At 53.8% G+C, this 24,002-nt stretch overlaps 6 protein-coding genes and 1 non-coding gene across 7 annotated transcripts; 4 read left to right on the plus strand and 3 right to left on the minus strand.

The window, feature by feature from the left end:
• Positions 1-320: 320 nt before the first annotated feature.
• LRP88_04683 (uncharacterized protein) lies at positions 321-8,855 on the plus strand (the record flags this gene model as incomplete). The annotated part of the gene is made up of 4 exons (XM_083241254.1): positions 321-367; positions 426-3,063; positions 3,327-8,119; positions 8,204-8,855. The coding sequence occupies 4 exons, from the start codon at positions 321-323 to the stop codon at positions 8,853-8,855; spliced, it is 8,130 nt and encodes a 2,709-aa protein (XP_083102402.1).
• An 865-nt stretch (positions 8,856-9,720) lies between these two features.
• LRP88_04684 (uncharacterized protein) lies at positions 9,721-10,441 on the plus strand (the record flags this gene model as incomplete). The annotated part of the gene is made up of 3 exons (XM_083241255.1): positions 9,721-10,098; positions 10,165-10,358; positions 10,414-10,441. 3 exons carry the CDS (start codon positions 9,721-9,723, stop codon positions 10,439-10,441), a joined length of 600 nt encoding a protein of 199 aa, XP_083102403.1.
• A 210-nt stretch (positions 10,442-10,651) lies between these two features.
• LRP88_04685 lies at positions 10,652-10,767 on the minus strand. The gene has a single exon (XR_014475174.1). It is a non-coding gene; the product is annotated as a 5S ribosomal RNA (ribosomal RNA).
• Positions 10,768-10,970: 203 nt separating this feature from the next.
• LRP88_04686 (ankyrin repeat-containing domain protein) lies at positions 10,971-17,088 on the minus strand (the record flags this gene model as incomplete). The annotated part of the gene is made up of 6 exons (XM_083241256.1): positions 10,971-11,192; positions 11,246-15,555; positions 15,758-15,869; positions 15,924-16,166; positions 16,447-16,720; positions 16,772-17,088. The coding sequence occupies 6 exons, from the start codon at positions 17,086-17,088 to the stop codon at positions 10,971-10,973; spliced, it is 5,478 nt and encodes a 1,825-aa protein (XP_083102404.1).
• Positions 17,089-17,643: 555 nt separating this feature from the next.
• LRP88_04687 (uncharacterized protein) lies at positions 17,644-18,579 on the plus strand (the record flags this gene model as incomplete). The annotated part of the gene is made up of 1 exon (XM_083241257.1): positions 17,644-18,579. The coding sequence occupies one exon, from the start codon at positions 17,644-17,646 to the stop codon at positions 18,577-18,579; it is 936 nt and encodes a 311-aa protein (XP_083102405.1).
• A 356-nt stretch (positions 18,580-18,935) lies between these two features.
• LRP88_04688 (uncharacterized protein) lies at positions 18,936-22,066 on the plus strand (the record flags this gene model as incomplete). Its single annotated transcript, XM_083241258.1, has 5 exons — positions 18,936-20,082; positions 20,171-20,221; positions 20,272-20,765; positions 21,001-21,357; positions 21,413-22,066. The coding sequence occupies 5 exons, from the start codon at positions 18,936-18,938 to the stop codon at positions 22,064-22,066; spliced, it is 2,703 nt and encodes a 900-aa protein (XP_083102406.1).
• Positions 22,067-22,412: 346 nt separating this feature from the next.
• LRP88_04689 (uncharacterized protein) lies at positions 22,413-22,871 on the minus strand (the record flags this gene model as incomplete). The annotated part of the gene is made up of 1 exon (XM_083241259.1): positions 22,413-22,871. The coding sequence occupies one exon, from the start codon at positions 22,869-22,871 to the stop codon at positions 22,413-22,415; it is 459 nt and encodes a 152-aa protein (XP_083102407.1).
• Positions 22,872-24,002: the final 1,131 nt, after the last annotated feature.

Below are 24,002 nucleotides of genomic sequence, written 5' to 3' on the forward strand. Positions count from 1 at the left end.
TGTTCTGTTTCCATCATATTCTTCATTCTGAGTGTATTTGCATCTTCATTTACATCGTCGTCTTTGTTCTGTTCCTTCATTTCCCGCGCAGCCCCTGTATTCTAAGCTCCCCATCACGTCCGATCGCCCGTTACGCATCTTCTCCTCCCGCCGATCTTCATCACTGCCGAACTCGATAAGAAGGCTGTCGCGCCTAATCCCGACTCCGTTCGCATACTGCCGAACTACATCCATCGCCTGGAACCGGTGTTCAGCCCTCACCAGCTTTGATACCCGACGAGAATGCTCCAATAACTGAGCAGCTACATACTACGCACGTTATGGACGGGACATACAATAACCCCTACGCGCAAGCGCAATCTCCATTGTAAATGGCCTTTGCCACCCTCGATTGGTGGCCTCGTGTTAACCTGCCACTTCTCTAGATCCCCTCAGACTCCCTCAGCCGGAGCATACCAAGTCAACGTCAGCCGCCAGAAGACGAGAAAATGGGTCCAAGCGCCCGTTCAGAACTATGACGGTGATGACTGGGGTGCCGATGAATTCGAAGACGACGAGCCGCCGCCTCCTCCTGTCCCTCGGGTCACCACGGGCCTCCGGCCCGTTGGCCAACGGTCCGAATCGTACGGCCCTTCCCCGCTGCTGGCCGCCGCTGTGGCATCAAGTTCACAGAGCTCCAGCGGCCCGCCTTCGTTGCACATCCAGACCCAGCAGAATGCTTCTCCCTCGACCGCAGCTCCTGCCCGTGGCCCCGAGCAAGTTCACAATGCTGCTGTACTGGGAGCCGGACGAACCGGCTCACCCGCCCCCGCGTCTTCCGGCGCAGGATCGTCAAAGGCCCCCAGCTATCATCAGCCCGATGTCCGATCTTCCACACCGCAAAGCACCGCCAGCTCTGGTGCTCGCGCTTCTCCCGCGATTCGACCGTCTGAACTGTATCGTCACGTGGACGAGGACCGAAGGCTGGGTGGTTCACCTCTATCCATTGCCGAAGCTATTGCGGCGAAACCGACTGACCGAGCAACGCCACCACTGAACGAGCCGAACCGCCAGAATTACAACCAAGGAGATGGTCCTGGTAGTCAACCAATCCAAAAGCAGCCGACGTTCGATAGTATCCTCGCTAAAAAGGAGGACTCTGGGTTCGCGCAACGAAGCTTCGACAATGCGCCAGTGGCCGAAAGCCGACCTCTTTATGAGGAAACCCGCGATGATAAGGAGGAGCCCGTGATTCACCCAGCCGCCGGTATCGACCGCAAGCGCATGTCTGTCAGCCCACAGCTGCCCAGCATGTTGCGGATGTCGGGCTTCGGGGACGACTTTTTTTCCTCATCAAGTTCAGTTCCTCCTTCCGCACCCCTGGATCCTGTAAAGCAGGAACAGCCTCCCGCACCAGCACCGGTCACCCCTGCTCCTCCGTCACAATCCGATAAGAGCTCATCCCACGAGGTTCCCACGATCGACGAGGCTCCCAAAGAGAACACGGATAGCCCAAGGGTCGCGGCTATTTCTCAAAACCCGGCCCTCGCACCTGCGAATGACCCTCGAGCCATTCCGCCTCTGCGCACGCCGAGTCCTCATACCAAGTCCCTGGAAGTAGCAGCACTTTCTGGCTCTCCCCAGTCCACGCTGCCCGAGATTACACCCACTGAGCCTCTCAAGCCCCGTGTACCGGAATACTCCCCTTCAGACTACGAGCCCCAATCGGCCCAGACACAACAGACCATGAGCACTTTTAATGCGTCGCCTGTTAAGGAAAGCGACATGTTGAGTGAAGAGATCATGAAGTCCCTGAGTCCGATCGGCCAGAGTTCTGCCTTGGCTCCCCCACCAGACAACTCGCAGTCTTTGACGCCAGGCAACCGAAACGATACGAGGAATAGCAGCTACACTCTAAGCGGCTACGATGATTATTGGGCTGACACGACCGAGAAGCCAGCACAAGAAGCGAACGAGGTGAAGGATCAGGAGAAGCCGCAGCCAGTGCCTGCTCCGGCAGCTGCTCCGCTTCCACTGCCTGCTCCAGTGCCAGAACAGAAGGCCCTTGGCTCCGGCTCATCCAGCCCAGCTCCTCCACCGGCTGAGGATAATACGGAACCAGATTCTCTAGGTTTGCGTCGAAAGTTTTCCTGGGAGGCTGATTTTGGCCCTTCGCCCAACCTTTTTAAGAGCGAGTCACCTGCTGAAGCTTCATCCAAGAATGAGGCTCCCACTGTCAATTCTCCTTCGCCACTTGTTGTATCTGCTATTCAGGCTCCTAGGGATGCCACACCTGAACCCGTTGGCCCATCGAGGAGCTCTCCCGGGGCTATCGAGACTCCCATGATCGTCGTTCCGCCGTCAGGTGGGATCTCACACCAGGTTTCCAAAGCCAGCACACTTCCTCCGACACAGCAACCAGTTGTTCTTGAGCCTCCGTCTCCCATTTCTGTTCGAACTGAAGAGAGTACACCACAAGGTCTTGACCGTGTCGGGACTGGGGTTGAAGACAAGGTGCTCATACCGACACCATCAACCATCACTGCGTCAGCGACACCACCCCCTGAGAAACCACAACCACAGACACTGGTGCTTCCTCCGAGCGAGTTTCCTCAAACCATCCCGTTCCGCGACATCATGAATCTTTCGACACCCCTTCAAAGAACTCTCAAGTTTGATGCAGGTCGGGCCACATACGCCGCGTGGGAGTCAGGTCTGGAGAATTGGCTCTCTAACCTGATGACTCAACAACCCGAGTATGCTCACGCAACTGGCTCTTTCTCGGGAGCTGGTCTTCCTGGTTCGAGTCAGGGAGGGCATGCTTCAACACCAAGCGGATCTCACTCACAGCAGCCATACTACCAGCAGTATCTTAACGCAAGCTCTCCGACCACGACGGCTCCGGCAGCGGGCCGATCTCGATTGGGCGGCTTGCCCCTGTCAGCGCCATCCGGCTCCAGCAGCTTTGGAAACTCGGGTAACCAGCTGGGTACCAAGAGCAAGGAATTCATGCACTCGGCTGGCAAGATGGGCAAGGGACTGTTCAGCAAGGGGAGGAGCAAATTGCGCGGAACCGGGGACAAGGTATTTCACTGACGCTTCTCTTTCTAGAACCTGCTGCGATGGGCTTCTTCCTTTTTCACTCCGAGCAGGGTAATTGTTGGGTTTATTCTCTCTTCATCATGCGCTTCGGGGCTGATGTTTCACTCTTGGCCTTATGACGAGACGGGTGTATGAGATAGGAATTCTACGACGCTTTTCCCCCTTTCCCACATGTCACCATGCTGTTGCCCATCCATCAGGCTGTATGTGACGAGAATGTTTATTAATGTTTCTTTGGTTGACAGGGCGAACCCATCCCTCCCCCGGTGCAAATCAAGACCAAGAATGAGAGACGCACGTCATGGGGCCTGAGCCTTGGAGCAAAGTCCCGCGCTGATGAATCTGCATCGCAAGCCAAGAAAGACATGATGTACACGAGGCCTCCGACCCAGCCGCACCAGGCTCCCCAATCCTCCCGGTCGTCTGTTGTGTCTCCCTTTGGCCCTGCACCTCAACATGGTGATCCAGGTAATCGACTTGCTTCACGAGAGAGCTACGGACCCCCACCCATGAGCGGACCGGCAACCCTTCCCAGTAGGGATCAAGAAGATAGGACAGAATGGCAAATCCCAACGCCTGATAATGACAACTCTACATGGGATCCTTTCAAGGGCACGGACCTTGGGAAGGACGATGCTTCGGAACACTCTGGAGTCCTACTTGGGAACCGGGAAGATCATGGCCAGCCAAGCCGTGGCGCTGAAGTTCTATCTGGTAAGCCGGTGTCTGGCGACGCGACACCTACTCTTGCCAATACTGGAGGAATCCGCATGGTGCCGCCGGAAGCGCCTGCAACTTCGTCTCAGCAGCCATCATCTGCCTTTGCTACCCCCTCTCAACCAGTCCCTGCTGGTGCCCCTCCCCAAACCCAGAATGAGGCAGGTATGCCTCAACGTCAGTCGTCTTTCGTTGGGTTGCCATTGATTAGGAGAGGCTCAACTTTTGACGTAACCACAAAGCCCGCTCAGTCGAAGCCCACCGAGACCATCACTGAAGGGGTCTCTACCGATGTTGACAAGGATGCAGCTGCTGGGCAACACGGAACACTCACTTCCGAGGTCACGGTTGGTTCGACTTTGGTTGGTACAGACTCTCTGATAGCTGGTAAGGATTTTGAGAAAGATGTCGATGAGCCAGAGCAGCAGACTCCTGCAGATGCGCCAACTGCTCAGCAACAGCAGCAACAACCTCAGCATCAACCGCAGCCGCCCCTTCACTCGCAACCGCAACACCCATTCCAGATGCACCCAGTCCATCATGGCCCCATGCCACCTCAGCACCCGCAGTTTGGACCCCGGCAAATGATACCACCTAACATGATGGGTGGCAACCCTATCCACAGACTTCCTCCCTCTGGACCATGGAAGTTGGAGGAGAGCCATCTCTCCGAGCCTCTCCACCGTGTCACTCCTAAGCCCCAACAACTTCCCCCAACTGGTCAATGGAAGCTTGAAGAAAGCCACCTGGCTGAGCCTCTCCATTCTGTTAACAGAAACCGTGCCGGTACCAGCAGCTCACACCAAGAGCCTTATTTCGGATATGACAAGGAGACTGGGATTGATTTGCCTTCGCCGACGAGTCCTGTAGCCACGAGTCCGGGATCCAAGCCGTTCCAACATCGACAAAAGCCAAGTGAAACGCCTCCATCATCAGCGAACCGATACCCAGGCCTCTTTCCGGGGCAACCACAACCACAGCAAACTTCTAAAGATGGACCTCCTGGCCCTACTCCGCAGTTTATGAGACGGCTATCTAACGAGGCAGGTATTACGCGAACTGGAACGGGAGGCCCAGAGGAGGAACGTGGTCGTTCAAGAAAGGCGTCAGCGTTGTTCAAGGACATTGGCAGTCGGTTTAGAAGGGGATCATCTGAGCGCCGAGGCACGTCTGTGGAGCCCAACCCACAGCAGCAACAACATCAGCAACAGCCTTCCCAGTCTCATGCGCCTGAGCAGCCGCATCTGCTAGGTGACGGGGCTTCTGTATCCAGCATCACCACAGATGAAATCCAAGAGCGTAAGAAGGCCAGGTCGAGCTTCATGCTTGGACTGCGAAATCGCCCCTCGACGGACCACGGGCGACAAAAGAGCAGAGATGGGTTGATGGGACCTCCTCCTCGTCCAGATGAAGCCAGGCCAGAGACGTCGCCAGAAGAACGAAAGCTATCTCGCTTCGGTACAGGTTTCGGTGCTCTCACTGGCCACCATCACAGGCCCAGCGGCCCTCCTCGCGCATCTACATCAAACCTAGCTAATGAGCCTGGTACAAGCACGCCCCTCCCCAAGAAGAGATTCTCGGGTTTTAACACCAAGGCCGCAGTAGCTGGTGTCTTCCACCACCGTCCAAGTGGAGATATGGCGCCCAAACCGGGTACCCCCAACTCCTCAAGGCCTGTGTCAAGTCAGCTTGTACTCCAACAACAAGCGTCTTTGGAGCGTCCAGAGTTTTCTCATCCTGGGTTTGAGAGGAGCAACACAGCCGGTCCGTCATTCGGCCAGATGCAGCAGCCCACCCTAGCGAATGCGCAGCCGCTTGATCCCCAGGAACGCCGGAGGAGACGGGGTTCAGCGGCCGGGTTGATCTCTGGGCTGTTGGGTCATGGCGGCAAGCATAAGGAAGAGCATCAGGACGCGCCGGTTCGACCACCTTCGGGACAACAGCTTTCGATGCAACAACCCCAACAGCCCCAGATGCAGCAGCCTCCAATGCAGCAACCACAGGCTCGCCAACTTTCCGGGCCTCAAGTCGGCAACCCCCAGCTCGGAGGCCCTCAGCTGCCTAGGCTGCAAACCCAGGGTCAACCTCAAAGTCCTCCCCAGGGCCGTCGCCCTTCAGGCCCTCAGCTTCCAACCCCTCAGCTTCCTGGACCACAGCTTGGTAGCCCTCAACTTCCGGGATCGCACCCTGCTAGTCCCCAGGTTTCTGGGGCACAAGTCCATAGTCCTCAACTTTCAGGCCCAACAATTGCCAGCCCTCAGCCTCAGAGGCCTCAGCAGTTTGGAAGCCCGCAACCTCCCATGCTCCGTCGGATGACTGGAACCTCTTCGTTGCTCGAGCAGACTCCAACATCCCCTGACAGGCCTCCCTCAGGCGGGCCTCAACAGAAGCAGCAGGCTCAAGTAGCCTACCAAAATTCTCGTCCGTCACCGCTAGGTTTTGGACCGTCAACAACGCCGGGGGGATCCCCCCCTATCGGCACAACAAACGTCCCAAGTCGTCATGGCACGCCGCAGACTCCTTTTAGTGTCGGACAGGTCCTCTCTGACAATGGATCTGGCAGGATGCGATCGACCTCACCCACAGCCTCGGCTGTACGCCCTGCCCCGATGTCGCAGGGCGCCTACCACAATTCAACACAGTCCCTGGATAAGCTTGTTCGGCCTGGACAAGTCGGTGGCCAAGCTCAACAGCCTGTTACCGGCTCACCTACTATGGCGTTTCGACCTGACGCTCGGCCGGCTAACGGTCGCGTTGAGAATAATACTCGAGATGACTTGCCTCTATCTCCAGTTTCTCAAGTGTCAAACATGGGACCTCCATCAGTCTCTTCTATCGCCACAGGGCAAAGTCCTCGACTGACAACATCCGGGCCAGCTATGGGAAGGAGACAGTCCTCTCAGCTTTCACAAACATCACAGCCAAACACGCCCGCGCTGTCCATGGCCTCTCATACTCCACCAACGCAACACCAACCGTTTTCTACCCGCATGGGCATGTCGCCTCAACAGCAATACCAGCAGCAGTTCCCTCCAGGGTTCCAACCGCAGGTTTCCAATCCACAGCAGGGCGGTCAACAAAATTTTCCCAGTCAGCAACAGCCGGGCGGTTTCCGTGGCCAGCCAAGCCCACACCCTTCGTCCTTGGGCCCTGGGCGTCCATCGATGCAGATGCAGCACTCTGTCGGACCTCAAGTACCTCCAAAGGACAACATGGGACCTCCACCTCAGCCTTATGCCGCGGAAGCACCTCGCCAAGGCAGTCCCGCTTCGTCTAAGTGGAAGGGACTGAAGAACCGAATGTCGGGGCAGGCGGCGCATAAGCCATCATCGAGTCAGAGCAAGCCGGAAGGAGAGAAGCTGTCTGCAAGCAAGATTCTCGGGGCATTTAAACGAAGCTCCAAGCAAGCGCCGGCTGTCGAACACTCTTTTCAGGGAGGTTACCAAGGAGGACGGCAGCATCAGCAGTTCCCTGGTCAGCCCCCCTACGGCCAAACCCCGACTCCACGACAGTCTTCTCAGTTTGGCAGTCCCCCAGTTAGCCAGATGCAAACTCCACGGCAATCCTCTCAGCAGTTTAGTAGCCCACCTGTTGGACAGATGCAGACACCACGACAGTCTTCCCAGTTTACCAGCCCACCCATGGGCCAGCATCAGTTCCAGAGACCTCCAGGACCTATTGGTCAAGGTCAGCCTGGTATGGGCCAGCCGTATCCCGGCTATGGATTCAAGCCTCAGGGCCAATTACAATCCCCCCCTCAACCACAAGGCCAGTTCCAGTCTCCTCAACAACACCAGGGCCAATTTCAGTCTCCGCCCCAGGCCCAAGGTCAATTCCGTTCTCCTCCTCAGGCTCAGGGCCAGTTCCAATCCCCTCCTAAACCTCATGATCGATTCCCATCGCCGCCTCTCCCACAAGGCCAGTTCGAATCTCCTCCTCAACGCCAAGTCCAAGGCCAGTTCCAGTCACCGCCCCAGGCCCAGGGTCAGTTTCAATCTCCACCTCAACCCCAGGGTCAGTGGCAATCGCAAGCGCATAGCCCCGGAGGCCAGTTTGCTCCATCCCCTTACCAGCCAGGCCAGTTCCCTACCCAGGGACAAGGAATGACCGGGCAATCCCCAAATAGGACACACCCGAGCCCTCGCGTTCAGCAGGGGCATATGATGCAGCAAAGCATCCAGCAACAGCAGCAGCCGATCACGGTCCAAACGTCCGTCCCCATTCAGCAGCCAATTCCCGTACACGCGCCATCACCCCATCAAGGAGCCTTGTTGCAACAGTTCATGCCTCCGGCAGCCAACAATCAGCCCAACCACGCGGAGTATCAAGGAAACAGAGGAGGGCAGCCAAGCCATCCGGCGTTCGCGCACAGAGGTAGTCCAGCTAATACTAACCAGCAAGGAAGGCCGGATATGCAGCGTCTTGTAAGCAATGACAGCCATCACAGCGGTGGAAGCAGCGGAAGCTCAAGGCTAGGCAGCAATCCTCCTCCCGCGGTTCAACATACATCCCCTAGGATGATCGCCGGCGAGAATGAGGCTACCAAGCCTCTGCCTCCAGCTGGGGGTGTACCTGTGGTTGCTGCGACTGCTGCTGGTGCGTCGCCAGCGGGCGGTCAACCTGCACTGGCGATGAACGAGAACTCAGCACCCAAGATCGAAGAGCATCGCGCTCTTTCGTTGAGCCCTCCCAGCGGGTCGAACGGCGAGATCAGCCCGGTCAACTCGGCCCTTCTGTCTCAACCAACGCCGGAGCCCAAGGGCACGATCAACGCGGCGCCCGCCCAAAACGAAACAACACACGACAAGGCCGTTTCACCCGAAAGCAACGGCAATGGGGTCGCTGCCAAGGCGACTGGAGGGCCTTCCTTCTCCGCTGAGCTGGAAGATACAGAGGAAGCTCGGAAGCGCACGCTGCGGATCGACTCACAGGAGGAGAAGATCCATTATGACCCTGATGCCGACTCGGATGGAGAACTGCCTCCTCAGATGAGCGCAACGAGTTATCCCGGGCAGGAGTGGAACCCTTACGGAGGGGAATACGGAGATCTCGATTAACGTGCCGCAAGTTGATGAATCTCTCTTGATATATACGACAGCACAATTTGTCACCAGTCTTGTATATTGACACATCCGTCCTTTCATTTGTCTTTTTGTTGATTATCATTTACAGCGTGGCGTCACGGCCATACTTTCATTTACCCCCTCCCTTGATGGTTTATTGAGACAAGATGGCATGGGGGACATTTAATACACAAAAGCAGGTCAGGGAAAGCGAGGACAAAATGGAAAAGAAACACGCACTTGAGCATATACAGTTTTCTTTCCGTTCGTATACATAATTCTAGTCATTCAAAGCATCGCCCGCGTCGCAATGTCCCGGGCAAGTATAATAATATTGCATTAATCGTCAGGTCGGCCAGGCCCTTTATCTTGGAGATGCAGAAAACAGTGACTGACGATGAGAAGACGGGATGGCAACCGCTCTCGTTCATCAAGCAAGGTCAAGGTAAGCCAACCACGCTATTCTAACTCTTTCTACCACGCTACTCGGCGGCGTCTTGTCTCTCCTGCGGGTGGAGATGGAGAGTTCAAATGTCAGGCTGTAAGTTCAGGCACCACCAAATTGATGCTCCCCCATACACCAGCACATCCGCACAGGTCATATGTACTTTAGTGAGTCATGAATCATCAAGTTCGTCGTATGATTCAACAGGGTCTTACAATCGTGTCTGCCCCGTAAACAGACTCTAGATGTGCATCACGTATTCACATCAAGGTTTGTTCAACCCCGCTGGAGAGACTCGATACGGCATATATTTCTTACGCCTCGCCTCATGACCTTACATTCCGGCTACCGGGAAGGACGTTACCTTTGCTTCTCTTCTTCCTCGTTCCCTCATCAACATCGACCATCGCCAACATGAACCACGCTCCCGGAAAGGCGACTGAGCAGGGCAAAGGCCTTTACACCGTGTTTCCTAAACAAGGTACCGATACTGCTGCAACTACGGAATTCATCAAGTCAACTGTCAACAATCATGACCTCCACCCCTGGACCGACGCTCATTATAAGCAGTTGATGTCGTGGACAGTCGAGGCCTCGCCTAGCCAAGTCACTCAACTGGAGGACCATGACGGCATTGATCGCGTGGCCAAACTTGAGATTCCAAAGGATCACAACAGACTGAGGCAAGATGATTCTCTACAACAAAAATTCACCATCTACCCTGTGGATGGTCAGAACCTGGATCAGTGCAACGCAACCGGTGCCTCCCTCAGGGCCCTCCTCAATGATAAGGTAAATGAACCTAGGATATGGGACAGCACAGTTAAGAGCTAGACAACCTTCTTAACCAATGCTCAGGTGGAGCAAGTTGAGGCCATCGATGGCGTTAAAGTTGTGCGGCCATTTTATAAGGGTAGGCGATGCCGCGTGGCGCGAGGACTTCGAAAGCCGTCGACTTCTCCAAAGGCATCGGGCCCTTTGGAAAGACGAGGTATCATATACGAGACGCAGCAGAACGCTGCCCCCGAGTTGGTTACCATCAGCCAGCCGAGGTACGTTAGTTGACCAGCCTTTGCCAGCGCAATGCTAACCAGCCTTCACTTCTAGTACAATCCCAGTCTTACAGGACCTCTAGAACTACATTGCATGAGAGCCATGCGGGAGAAGGCCACCTGTATCACATCGAGACAGATGTAGCATTCGTCTATGAACGCCTAAAAATGAATTTTGCAATAAACAGTTAGACAAAGGGGTACCCCATCACCAACAGTCAGCTATGTGATGACTTCAACAACAAAAAGGTCAACTCAATGGGAAATAGAAGCAAAAAGAACAGCAAAAAAAACATACAACAGCGGGGATTCGCTGGTCGTCACCGACCCAACTACTAATCCGCCCCTCACTGGCTTATCTATGGGAGAGCGGACGGGATCCCGAGTTCTCCAGTGGGTATGGTCGTATGTGCTGGGGAGAGCCTGAAAGTGAGATTATATTCTCCAAGCATTGGCAGCGATCAGAAATCTTGAGCCTTGTGGACTCACAGCACCATGCTTGTTCCCCTTGATGCCCCTTATGCAGGCTTGTATGACCCAACTCCTTCAAATTCTTCATTCCGTCACTATCTCCCTCTTCACAAATAACCTTCAGTTCATACATAAGCCCCCTCACCCAGAACCGTCCGACTCGGAACCAGAATCTGAGTCCGTCGAGTCTGTTGTCGACGAAGCCGAATCATCGCTATCTCCATCATCGGACCCTGCGAATTCCGGACCTTGCTGATTAAACTCGTGATCGGATGGGTGAAAGAGGGCCACGTGGCGATGGCATTTGGAACAGTACCCAACCTCTGTACATGTCTTGCACAAATATGCGAAGCCTCGAATGTCCTACCCATGGCGTTAGTGAATGTTAAAGTTGGTAATACAGGATAGTAACTAACCCATTCGCATGCGTCACACCAGTAATTTTGGTAGTAACCTCGCTGCAGCTTGACCTTGTGTGGCTCTTCCACGTCGTCGCTCTTCTCGGGGTCAGAAACACCATTGGACATGGGACCGTGGGCTAGAAGAGCCATTGATTCTCTAGAACATGCAGAGAAACGACCAATTTCCAACGGAGTCCACCTCTCATCCCCAACGTTGGCCAGAACCGTTCTGTCGGCCCCGTTCTTGAGCAGAAGCGTGATCACCTCCTTCTGCTGGGGACTCTCGCTTGCATACTCTTCATCTAGCCAAGAGCTCGGCCTACGGGCAGCCCAGCATAGCGGTGTCCACCCATCAATGTCTGGAGCGTCGATGGCTGTCTTGTCAGATAAGAGTGAGATAATCTTCTCGACAACTTGCTTGTGCCCCGACTGCGCAGCAAAGTGAAGCGCCGTTCGGCCCATCTTGTCCTTGGCATTGATGTCCCCGCCATTTTCGAGGATGACCTCAAAGTTGCGCACCCCGTTAAGAGCGGCAAGGTGTATCGGCATGCGGCCCATCTTGTCCCTCACATCGACTGTCGCCCCCTTTTGTTCCAGGACAAGGTTGATGACGTTTGGCGTCGCGCTAAAGGCTGCCGCAATGATGGGGAAGCCTAGCAAACCGCCTTGTGCAGTCACGTCTGCGCGAGACTCTCTCGGGCGAACGTGTGGGTGTTCTTCCTCGTCGAGGAGATAGCGAACCATTTCCTCAGGCGACGGATCATTCGCTCCTTCATTTCGTAGAATTATTGCCTGCAGCGGCGTACCGTTCAAGCCATCGCACGGCTGATTCACATTGGCGCCCTGCTCGACGAGAAACTTGACCGTATCCCACTCCCCCTTCCAACAAGCTTGGCAGAGGGGCGATCCGTTCCATGGCGATCCACGATTGATGCTGGCTCCTCGCTCAAGTAGAAGCTTGGCTCGGGCCAATCCGTCGATTGCAGTGACGGCCGCTGAGAGCGGTGTGTCGCGTGAACGAGTTGTCACTGCTTCGATGTTTGCCCCAGCATTGAGGAGACGTCTGAGGTTGTTCAGTGTGGTGCCCGCGCAATGGATAGCAGCGATGCCCTCCTCATCGTCACCCTCGTCAATATCGATTCGACCGGAGAACTCCAGAAACTCCTGAAGGTAATCTCCCGTGGCAGCTGAGCGGATAAGAGGAATGCCGTTTGCTTTGTGCTTCAGGTTGGCTCCAGCTTCTGCCAACCGACGTACCATTCCGTCTATTCCAACTCTTGCCGTAACAGCAAATCTCATAGGGGTCCAGCCTGACCAATTTTGAGAGTCGCCATCATACTCCATGTCGACTGAGGCATTGTGCTCCAACAGTAGTTCCACAGTCTCATCCATGCCCCCATCCACCGCGTATATCAAGGCCGTTTGGTCGAAACGTCTGCCAAGGTCTGGATTGGCTCCCTTTCTAAGAAGGAGACGGAGAATCTCTGTCTGTTCGATGCCGAGTGTGACCGGCGTCATATTGTGCCGGTTGGCTTGGTCTACGTTGGCGCCCCTCTGTAACAGAAGCTCAACGAGCTCGTACCGCTCACGGCTAATCGCACAACTCAGCGGATAGCTCCCGGCATCGGTAGTTAAGGTGGGATCAGCGCCGTGGTCCAGGAATTTCCGGAGGGCATCCGTCCTAACGTCATCCTCCAGGTATTGCACTCTGAAGTCCTCGACCCGGATCGGCCAAGTAACCAATGCAAACAGCAGGGCTGTCTCTCCTGACTTGTTTTTAGCATTCACATCCAAGTCAAGTTCCAGGAACCGGTCTAGGATCTCCAGGAGCCTATCCTTAGGCGTCTTCTGGAAGATCTGGTGGAAGATGGGCATCTCCAGTAGCTCGCTCTTGGGGTCGGCTCCAGCAGCAAGGAGCATATTGCAGACCCCCAGGTGGCCACTGCAAGCAGCCCACCGTAGGGCAGTTCCATTGGGGCCGCAGATGTCGGGATTTGCTCCATTGTCAAGCAGCAGTCGCACACACTTCTCGAGGCCGTCATCCGAGGCCACGACCAGCGGCACCCACTGGAACTCGTCCCTGGGGCCTGGAGGAAGACCCATGTTGGGGTCAGCGCCCTTCTTCAGGAGCAGTTCCAGGGTGTTGTAATGTCCAAAGACTGATGCAAGATACAGAGGAGTAAAGTTATTGTCACTGGGGGCATCAATCTCGGCCTTGCCCTCCTCCAAAAGGACTCGAGCGACTTCAGTGTGCCCCTCGACTGCTGCAAGATGAAGAGGTGTTCGTTCGTAAAGACTGCCAGTGAACTTGTGATTGGCCCCATGCTTCACAAGAGCTTGCACAGTCTTTGGATGGCCGGCCCGCGACGCTTGGAATAGTGGCGAAGCCCTCAGAGTGAGTGTCCATTCAACTTCAGGGTCAGGTGGGCATCCCAACCCGAGAATCTTGTCGGTAAAACGATCAAGGCCTAGCCACGCCGCCCTGTAAATGAGAACCGGTGGCCATTCAATGCTACCAGGCTCTTCAGTCTTGGACATCATCTGCTTCAACAGATCTAGCATCAAGTCCTCATCACCAGAAGAACTTGCAGCCTCGAGAGCCTTCATCAATTGATCGGATGATAGCGTGTGCTCCTCAGTCATTTGTCGGACGATCCCAACATTCCCCTTGCGAGCTGCTTCGAGTAACCCTCGGAACACATCTTGTTGATCTCGTGGCTTTACTACTTCTAGCAGTCCAAGGCCAGCAAAGATGGGAAACAGCGTTTCCGGAACATCAACACTCTTCGTGATTTGGTTTGCGAAGGCCCAGTGACCCTGAGCCAGAGTCCGAGCAAGCTTTGGTGATTCTGATTCCGAGAGCGTGGTTGACAAGTCTGGACGCGACGAGCTCAGAGAAAAGTGATGTGTCCACGCTTGGAGGGCATAGGAGGTGAGGTTTGTTCGGTCCGCAAAAGTAGGCGTTTCAAAGGTCCTGAGGCTGACCCCAAAAGTCTCATCGAGGAGTTGCTCGACGCTGGAACTGGTCCTGGAAAGATATTTGAGACACAGCTCGGCTATGTCAGAATGAGCAGTCTCTTTTATCTCTTCCCACAGATACTTTGGCTCTCTAGCCGTCATCGGTGCAGTTCCCTCCCCGGCCATGAAGTTTCGCAGGCGAGGATGTCGGAATCTGACTTCATTCTGGTCTACCTCGATAACGCCAGCCAACCACTGCTGAATCTGGGAGATAAGGTTCTCTACTTCTGACGGTCTCGGGGCCACGCCACCTCGATCTTGAGAATATTCGAACGAGAGAACAGTTGCAAGTTCCCAGACGCTGAGCGGTCTCACAGAGTAAAGCAGCCATGATAGGAGCCGACGAAGGATGCCTTGTTCGGGAAACCTCCTCAGCACCCAATCCAAGACCTCTCCAAGAATCTCGTCGTCTTGAGATTTGCCCTGGGCGAGATTCAGGGGTGCAAAAAGCGTCTGGATGGACATTTCTTCGGGCCATTCACTGTGCATTCTGGCCTGTTCACGAATGATTTGTCGGGCGGAGGGCTCAAGCCTCTCAATCGTCTTCAGTTCCTCGTGGACCTTGGCATCTTGGGAGAGGAGGTCAGGCCGTACCATCGTTAGACTTGCCAAATCTCTTTCATTATCGTTGTCGGTGTAAGACTCTAATCTCGATGCTACAAGATCAATTGGTGTACAGACGGAACCTGAGAGTTCCTCTGTCAGAGCGCCGGGCTTGTGGCTTGTCACAACAACTTTCCACGGCATCTCGACGTTTTGAGACACGTAGACGAAGTTTTCCAGAAACTTCTTGCGAGACGCTGGGGTACATTCGTCAAAGTAGTTGATGATGCACATGACCTCTTCAACTTCATCTGACGATCTGAACCACTCAAAGAACTGGATGAGGTCGGTCTCTGTCCAGCCGTGCTCATTGTGTAGTTGATTGAAGAAGAATTCGAGCTGCTGGTTTAGTCTGGGGAAGTGGGTGATAATTTGTGCCAAGAATGTCGCGATCAGGTCTCTAATAGAGTCGCACCGGACGTCCCATCGGTCAAAGGAAAAGTAGAGCACCAAGCTTCGCCTCCGATCACCCTCGGCATCTGATTCGAGGGAGTAGAAGACCTGCTCAGCTGCCTCCCGAACACGATGGTTTCCATGGATATAGAGGATCTGAGGCTCCCGATGACTGAGCCAGGCCTGATACTCGGGGAGGTCCTTGAGGAAGTTGAAAGACTCTCCGGTCTTGAGTGGGTAGACAGGAGAGGCGAGGGCGAGGAGACTCCGCTCGTGAATGTACTGTTTGTCTTCCAACGTAGGATTGATATCTGAGGAAATATTAGCTTGCTGGTCGACGTGAAAAGCAGGTTCACGAATGCTTGACGTCGGATTGAAGTGTAGGAAAGGAGCAGGAGGTGTGAAAGGTTGGCACTCCCCAGTCGAGATCACAACACGTGACGTAATTGTGACCGCCAGTGCCATTGACCCAAAATTGGCATGTGAGTTATAACAACAGGGAATTGAACTTACCGCTATCTATCTTCTTGATGTAGGTCTTGAGGTCGGAATATTTGGTGTCGCTAGGCTCGGGAAGTCGTCTTTCCAGGGGAATGCCCAGGGTAGCACTGTAGTTATCAAAAGCCTAATCAAGTCAACAAAGAACTGTTTCCAAGATGTCTACTGAAGAGAGCCTCACATGGCAAATGTTTGAGTTTTTAGTTCCTTCAGAGTAAAGGCTGATGACTCTACTGCGCAGGGGGACCTTGGACTCGGCGAATAGGCCGTTGATTTCGATGACGGCATCTGAAAGCCCTGATATGGATGACACTGACGGTCGAACTTTGGAGTCTTTTTGAATGTTGTTAGTGAATAGGAACCGTGTGAGTCTGTCTTCCATGTCGGTCTTGTTGAGGCTGCGATGGGGACAGCCTAGGAAGACCTGCAGTCGGTTAGGGCTTTGCTCTGCACTCCAGGAACAATTCTAGCTTGCCGCTAATCGGGACATTTCAGAGATGTCCCTCCACCGATACCCTTCAAGAGCTGCCAAAGCGAGGGCCTGCAAATATGGTCAGGTTTCTTATGGCACAGCTTGAACGGAAGGAGGATGAACACCCACATCTTTGACTATGATACCTCCAATGTCGTGACAAACAAAGAAGATTCGCCGTTTCTAAAATCTATCAGAATCCAAGTCCCCATAGAATTTTAGGGCCACAAACATGTTGTGCGTTCCGACGTCTCGCCTTTAGAGCTTGCAACAGCTTGAGGGCCATCTGGCGGATCGACTGGCGAGACTGGCGGGCGCGAAAAAGCTGCGAGGCATCGTACTGATAGGTGAGGATCCTGCATTTTGACGATATCCCGTTCATCCAGTAGGGATCCTCTGCAGTTCGCCTCCCAGTAAGTTTGGACACCCAGGCCGAGCTTCCTGAACCAGGACATTCTCCAACGTCGCCCTCCCAGTCCCCGTAAACTCCAGGGACAACGACATAGCTGGCGAGATTCCGTCAGCAAGCCCTTGCTCGAATAGATTGGGGAACTCACTCGACGGCCAAAGCTCCATCGAAATATGGACGGTGCTCAGCTTCTTCCACATCTTCTAGTTTTTCTTCCCATACAATGTGAAGGGGTTCAGCTTCTGGGTCAGGGGCTGAGTCTGAAGATGGGGTGGTTTTTGAGCCGGAACCATCGCCAGCTGGTACGGCCTCTGTTGTTACCGTTTCGTCATTTTGTTGATGCTGGTTGTTGGTAGTGATTGTTTCTTGAACTGGTTCAGTTGGTGGCTCTGGAGAAGGAAGTCGGGACAACTCCGAAGCAGCAGAGGAAGCCGCCGACTCCGAGTCCGAGTCTGAGTCAGGCATCGTGTTTGGTGTTGAAGGTCTACGACGACATTCAAGCGAAGGAACCTGGCGATTATGCACTCCGGTGGATGCACAGTATGGACAGTGAGTGATGTGTTGCGTGATCGGGTAAGGAACCGTGAGATTAAGGCAAGGTTTCCCATCTTCACGAGATAATCTCAACGAGGTTGGAACTGAGGGGGAGGGCGCAGCTGAATGTATGCAGAGTAAACGCCCATGCAGTAGTGCTGCATATACAGCGAGCCCTAGCAAATCATGAAACAGTTGGCTATTTTCAACCCTGTAGTCTGCCAAGAATATATATGGCGTGACACGAATGCAAGGGTTTCAGTGGGATTGGGGGCCAAATCCTTCAACTGGTGATGTGCGGCCCCTCTTATCGACGGGATGTGGGAATGAAGGGCCGGGTGGTCAAGGGCACAGCCAAGGCAACAGCCAGAAGAGGTATCCAGCCCGTGCAGGGCATCCTTGCTTATACGCAGGGCTGAAGGCATAAAGAACCATGATACTGGTTCTTTGCTGGCTGGGAGATATTGACTCCTCAACAAGAACACCATGAGCGACACCGAGACAAAGAACAACAACGACTACGATGGGGAGAGCGATGACGACATTGAGCTTCCCGAGGACTCGGACTGGGACGAAGATGAGACCAGCATCAGCATCGGACTGAACAAGAAGGGAGAAAAAGGCAGCGGCTACCGCACTCGAAACGACCCTTCAGCACCCTTCCAGAGAGCGACAGTGACTGAACGCCGCGGCATCATCCAAGTGCGATGCAAGTCTCGAGAGGTCATTCATGGAGGCTTATCCCTCGACTCTGGAGAGAACGCAACTCTTCTCGTCTACGACCTGTACTTGGACACGACTAAAAGATTTCGAAGAATTCTCTCAGCCAAGCTCGAGTTCGAGTTTAGCAGTAACGTCCCTGGAGTTCGAGCACCAGAGGTCCAAGCCATTGCCCCCTCTGGCCGCATTACGCTACTGTCTTCAACCCAGGAGGAGTCGCTCACTCGCGGGACCGAAGTCAACGCGGGAGTCAGCCAGTTTGCAGACATTGGTGGCACCGTAAAGTGGGAGAAGACGGTCAGCCGTACCACCAGCGATGACGCTCGTGTAACGGGACACATCTTCAGCGACGAATATGGAAGGGGAGTTGGTGCCAGCTGGGTTCTTCGCGAGAACAGTTCCATTCGGTCAGGAACGCCGAGCTTCATGCGCTGCGCGATCCTGCTGAACAGGAAATACGACGAGGAGAACTTTGAGTGCAAGATAACGATCAACGCGGAAGCAGACTGGAAGTCGGAGATGGGCAAGCTGTTTGGGTCAACGCCAAGGGACGACCCTATCTTGTTTGATCCGACTCTTCCGCCGACCAACAAGCTGCGCAAAGAGTACGACATTGAGAACTTGGGTGCCATTGATCTGGATGATTTCGTCGATATCGTGTTTGACAGGACCCTGAAGAAGAAGGTCAAGGACGCAGCATGATAGAGAAGCCCGTAGCGCAACCAATCAGTTAAAGCGAGCAAGCGCTGATATGCAGCCATCCACGCACTGAAGCGGAGTTGTATCGACCCATGTCTACAGGGCTGAGGCATCCTTGCTAGCTGACCTCGAGATCCCTGTACAACCGGACCACTGTTGGGTGAGAAAGTGCCTCTTTGTGAACGAGGGGGAAGGCGTTGCATTGGGGGCCAAGGACGAGGCTGGGGGAGGGTCATGAACGGAGAAATCGGTGCTATTCCTGAGATGTAGTCGCTTCAAGTCCTTCATTCGATCAATTGCCTTTTTTCCGTTCTTTTAGTGACCCGTTATACTTCGAGATACTCTCAGACCACACTACCATGAGTCCCGCAGCTGATGACGATGATCACTTTGACAATCTTGGACCTGCAGAGTCCGACACGGAGCAGGCAGAGTCCAAGGCGGGGGATGATTCAAGTGAAGATGACTCTGAGAGTGACGACGAGGATCACCACAGAAAGGTCTCGGTAAAGGATCTCCTGGATGATGTCCTCAGAAAGATCAAGAACGGGAAACTCGACCTCACAAACAAGGAGGACTACATCAACTTCACAAACGGAGATGGAGAACTTCTTGCGGCCGGTACTGGAGACCAGCGTGTGCCAACGGCACTACACATAATGGCCACGATGGACAAAAAGGAGCTTCCAAGGCTCGACAGCAAGATGCAGCCACTCATCGAGTTCCTCGCAAGTCGTCGAGATTACCTCAAGATCCAAGATCGATCAGGCCATACTTCCTTATCTCTAGCCATCGAAGCAAAGAAGGAAAAGATGGTTCAATGGATGTGCGATGCTCATCCAGACATCAGCTCCATCCTCTCCATCCCGAGCAACGACTTGATGAACTGTCTTCACGTTGGCGTTGACAAGAGGGTCAAGTTCCTCGATCTTCTCGTAGACAGAGCAGATCCCCTCACGCTCGCAGCCAAGGACGCCAACGGAAACACGCCGCTTCACATCGCAGTCGAGTACAAGAAGTGCAGGCGAGAGCAGCTAACAATCATTGAGCGCATCGTCAACAAGAGCGACCAGGCGATTCTTGAGGGTCCTCCCCTTGGCGACTTCAACAAGGAGGGCATGTCACCTTATCTTCACCACAAGGAGACAAAGAGAAAGGCTCGGGAAAGGGAGAAGAGGAAGGCTAGAGAAGAGAGCGAGCGCGAAAAGGGCAGCAGTCGCCGTCCGAATCCCGGCAATGCGGATGAGCCGAGCAGAGAAACGAGACCGGATCAGAGAGGCAACATGTCTTCATCAGGCTCACGGGTTCATGGACCTGACCCTGGAGTTCCAGACGGGCGACTCAATCAGCAGCTGGATTCCCGTACCAAGTATGGAGGAAGACCAGTCCCGAACCCTTCTGGGTTAAACTCGCCCATCATCACCACAGCACCAAGTCTTCCGTTGCCTGAAGAGAAGAAGAAATCTTCTCGTTCGACGGAGATTGAGAAGAAAGAGGGAGCAGACAGTAGCCACAAGTCATCTTCCAAGGTGGACGAGGCGACTGTGAAAGCTATGGAGCGTTTCTTGAAACTGCACTACCTGCGCTCTCGGAGCTATGGCGTGGCCATGGAAATCCTATACGGACGCAACACAACTTCAGGTCAGTATTTGATTCATAGATGAACTGTATCAGAACACAACTGACGTCTCTCAGAGCAAGAACTTTACTTTGACCTGTCAGGCGACGTCAACAGCGGAACCATCACCCAAGCAGGTCTAGAGAACCTTTTGTCCAAGCTCAAGTTTGAGGATATTCTCCAATACGTCGCCATTCCTAAACTAAGCGTTCAGGTAAACCGAGCAGGTGAGAGGTCTGGTAGTAGAAGATCAGCCAAGCCGGACGGAGCCGGCAGACGAGACCTGTGCTACGTCTTTGATCGTCTACGCAAGAAGGGGGTCAAGACGATCCTCAAGGTCTTTATCGACGACTCATCCATGCCGGCGCATAGTGATGAGGCTATTGAGGATGCACTCAAGTCTATGGACGTTGAGGTTTGGGATTGGAACAAGACCGACTTGTGTACCGAGGTGATTTACAAGGTTGCTCCAAAAGCACGGGAGGTGCATCTTTATTGGAGTGGGAACAATGCTGTGCTCAGAGGATGGAGCGAAGAGGGAGGTTTGAAGAAGCTTCGTAGTCTGAAGACTGTCCATCTTCACATTCAACAGGTGCGTCTCATCTAGCTGGTGTCTCACGGATGTCTAACCCGAGCAGGGCCTTGAATCCAGCTCTCGCACACAGCAAAACGTCAAAGAGTTTCTCGAACGCATGAAACGGCTCATGCCCGACGTCGACGTTTTCAAGGACGGACCGGTCGTCCGCCGCGGAATAGCTGATGTCAACACCACCCGAGCTGAAGACCAAACCGAGCACTCCAACAAGCACGAGTGGATTCAATGCATGAAAGAGTTCCGCAGACTTCTTTTCGACGCCGAGAGGTACTACGATCGCGGAAAGATTGAGGAGAGCATCGAGGAGCCCATCAAGATTGCCCTTATCGATGACGGCGTGGATATCAAGGATCTCGAGTACTCGTTTATCGGTGGGCGAACGTTTTGCAAGCGTGACCCTGAGCACAACCTGAACGATCCTTATTATGTGTCAAGTACTGGACATGGGACTATCATGGCCAAGCAGATTCATCTGTTGTGCCCTCGAGCACAGTTTTATGTGTTGAGGCTAGAAGATCATCCTTCGGATGAATCAACTCGGCAGATTACTGCCAAGAGCGCAGCACAGGTATGCAAATCATTGCACTCCTTAACACTGCACCAGAAACTAACTATTCTTCTAGGCTATTCTTGCGGCGGTGAGAAAAAAGGTGCACATCATCTCCATGTCCTGGACCATCGATCCTCCTGAAGACGAAGAGGAAAGGCGAGCTCTTGAAAACGCCATCACCAAAGCGGCCAGCGCCGATATCCTCATGTTCTGCTCAGCCTCAGACCAAGGAGCCAAGCACGTTGCCACTTACCCGTCCAAGGCGACGCCCAAGATCTTCACCATCGGCGCGGCCACAGCTTCGGGGACCGTCGACAGCTGGGTTGGCAACATCAACAACATCAGCTTTACCTTCCCCGGTACCAAGGTCGAGCTTGACGGCGGTCCTACCGATACTGCTGTTAAAGAAGTGACAGGATCGTCAGTAGCTACGGCGTTGGCAGCTGGTTTAGCTGCTTTGATCCTCTACTGCGTTCAAGTACGGATCCTCCTCGCCACAGATCCTGTAGAGAAGCAAAAGGCCCGCAGAGACTTTCAGTCGCTCCAAAAACACGAGAGTATGATGAGGGCGTTTAAGGATATCGGGACGACGGAGGAGAGTAACCACAAGTTTATTGCTGTGTGGGAGGTGTTTGGGAAGAGGGTCGAGGAGAAGGAGAGGGTTGACCAGGAGGACTGGATCAACTTGATTGCCAAGGTTGGAACGACGCTTTGTATGAAGGTTTAATTGTGCCACTTGTTATACCTACTCAGCAGGCACGCGGCTTGGGGGGTGGCCCTGCAGTTGCCTTATCGTGGGTTGCGTCATGGCGGAGGACGGCCTCGACCCGTCGTGTCGAGAGAGAAGGCTCCCGGTTAGAGCTGACTTTGAATGAAATCTGCGGGCTCCCAGTGCCATCTATGGCGACACATTTAAACAGGCATGGTGATGATAGACATTCATTCAGTCAATTTAAAAGTCAATGATACCAACTAATAAACGACCATGTCACAATATACGAAAACCACGGATAATTCGAGTCGTGGAGTGCTATTATCAAAATGACAGTGAGAAAGACTAAGGAATGACAGTGCTATAGAATGAGTATCGTACGCCTCGAGTACTGGACCGAGAGCTGATCAGGAGATATGCCTTGAGGAAGGCTTCTCCAGTTCATATAGCCCACTCGGTAGAAGGTCTGCTGTTCCATGGGCTGATACAGAATCAGGCCCCTGAACCGAAAGTAGGAGACGTCTCCTCGATCGAGAAGCAGTAGAAAGAAGAATCGTCCCTGTGCGTCTCTCGGGTGCATCGCCTTCCTAACGGCTTCGTTCTTCACCCAATGATCGAAATCTCCGAGGTCTGGCTCGCTCAGATGCGACATGATTTCGTCATCCTCAGCGTGCTCATCCAAGAACATCTGTACGGCCAGGTGCGGATCTCCGGGGACCGAGAAGCCGCCTTTGGTTGAATTGCCGGCGCCATATACATAGTTGAGTTCGAAAAGATAGCCGCTAATGTTGATGACGCCGCCTGCTGAAAAGCCGTCCATGCCCTTGTTGCAGAATGGCGAGATTCGTTCGACCGAGGCATAGCATGATTCCCGAAGTAAATTGGAGTACATATTAACATGAAAACCTCCCGCAAGCGAGGTCCAGCTCCAAGACGGCTCGGCGTAGACAGCCGATCGTTGTACAGGAGTAATAGTTCTCCAGCATAGCGCTGCAGGCAGATGACAACGCCATAGACCGGCCATGTACTCATGAATAATCCCGCGCGGCTGGCCGAAAGATTGTACGATGCCGGAGAAGGCTGCCAGACGATCGGTTTCTCTGGTCAAGTTCGTCCTCGTATACCCCTCGACACGTCCGTTCCACTCATTCAGGTCGTCCGAGCGGGCTGGTGTGGTGGCTTCCTTCAACGTTCTGGCTTCTTCCCACCAAGTCCCACCTGGGACCTTGGGTACCCCGGTTGGCCGTATCTCGCAGGCCAACTATTGCCGGCAATGCCACCAAAGTTGGTGGCTGCCAAGAATAAGGGAACGTTTCGAAAGTTACCATTCCTGGTATACCCAGGCGCGAGAGCGCAAGGTGCAGTAGATAATATCCTCATTGAATAGATTCTCGTGGACTAGTTGAAAGTTCTCGCCTTGAATAATAATACTCTCGGGCTGTAAAAGCTTTGGATCTCTGGCAGTAAAGCTTCTGTCGGCGCTATCAGATGCCGTGGCAGAACACAAATTAAAGGCTGCTTGTTCATAGACGAGCTTCATATCCTTGGCTTCCCGAGCCCAATCCTCGGCGGAGTCCTGAATAATACATAGTGAATCTATCCATATATAATAGAACCCCATCTAGATACATAGACGGACTGCCTCCTAGTAGGTATTAGGAAGCTGCTGAAGGTCAATTTTAGCGCGAAGTTGGGCAAGATTGCCGCACAAGAGCTTGATTGCATCGACTTTTCCCCAGCAGTGAGAAAAGGCTACGTATGCTCCTGAGCCGGAGGGCTCTACGGCTGTCAGGACGAGTCTCAGGTGGTTTGTATCAATAATGTGGATCAATCTGGTTGGCCGATACGTCGGGTCGAGTATTCGGCAGTCGTCATGCGTGTCGCAGCAGGTCTTGAGCCATGCTAATGCGAGCTCAGCGAGAGCCGGGTCGTCGATTGAACTATCAGGCAC

This window comes from Fusarium phalaenopsidis (genome assembly GCF_050370095.1).
Source record: "Fusarium phalaenopsidis strain FUZ10S chromosome Unknown contig_32292, whole genome shotgun sequence".
NCBI classification, from domain to species: Eukaryota; Fungi; Ascomycota; class Sordariomycetes; order Hypocreales; family Nectriaceae; genus Fusarium; species Fusarium phalaenopsidis.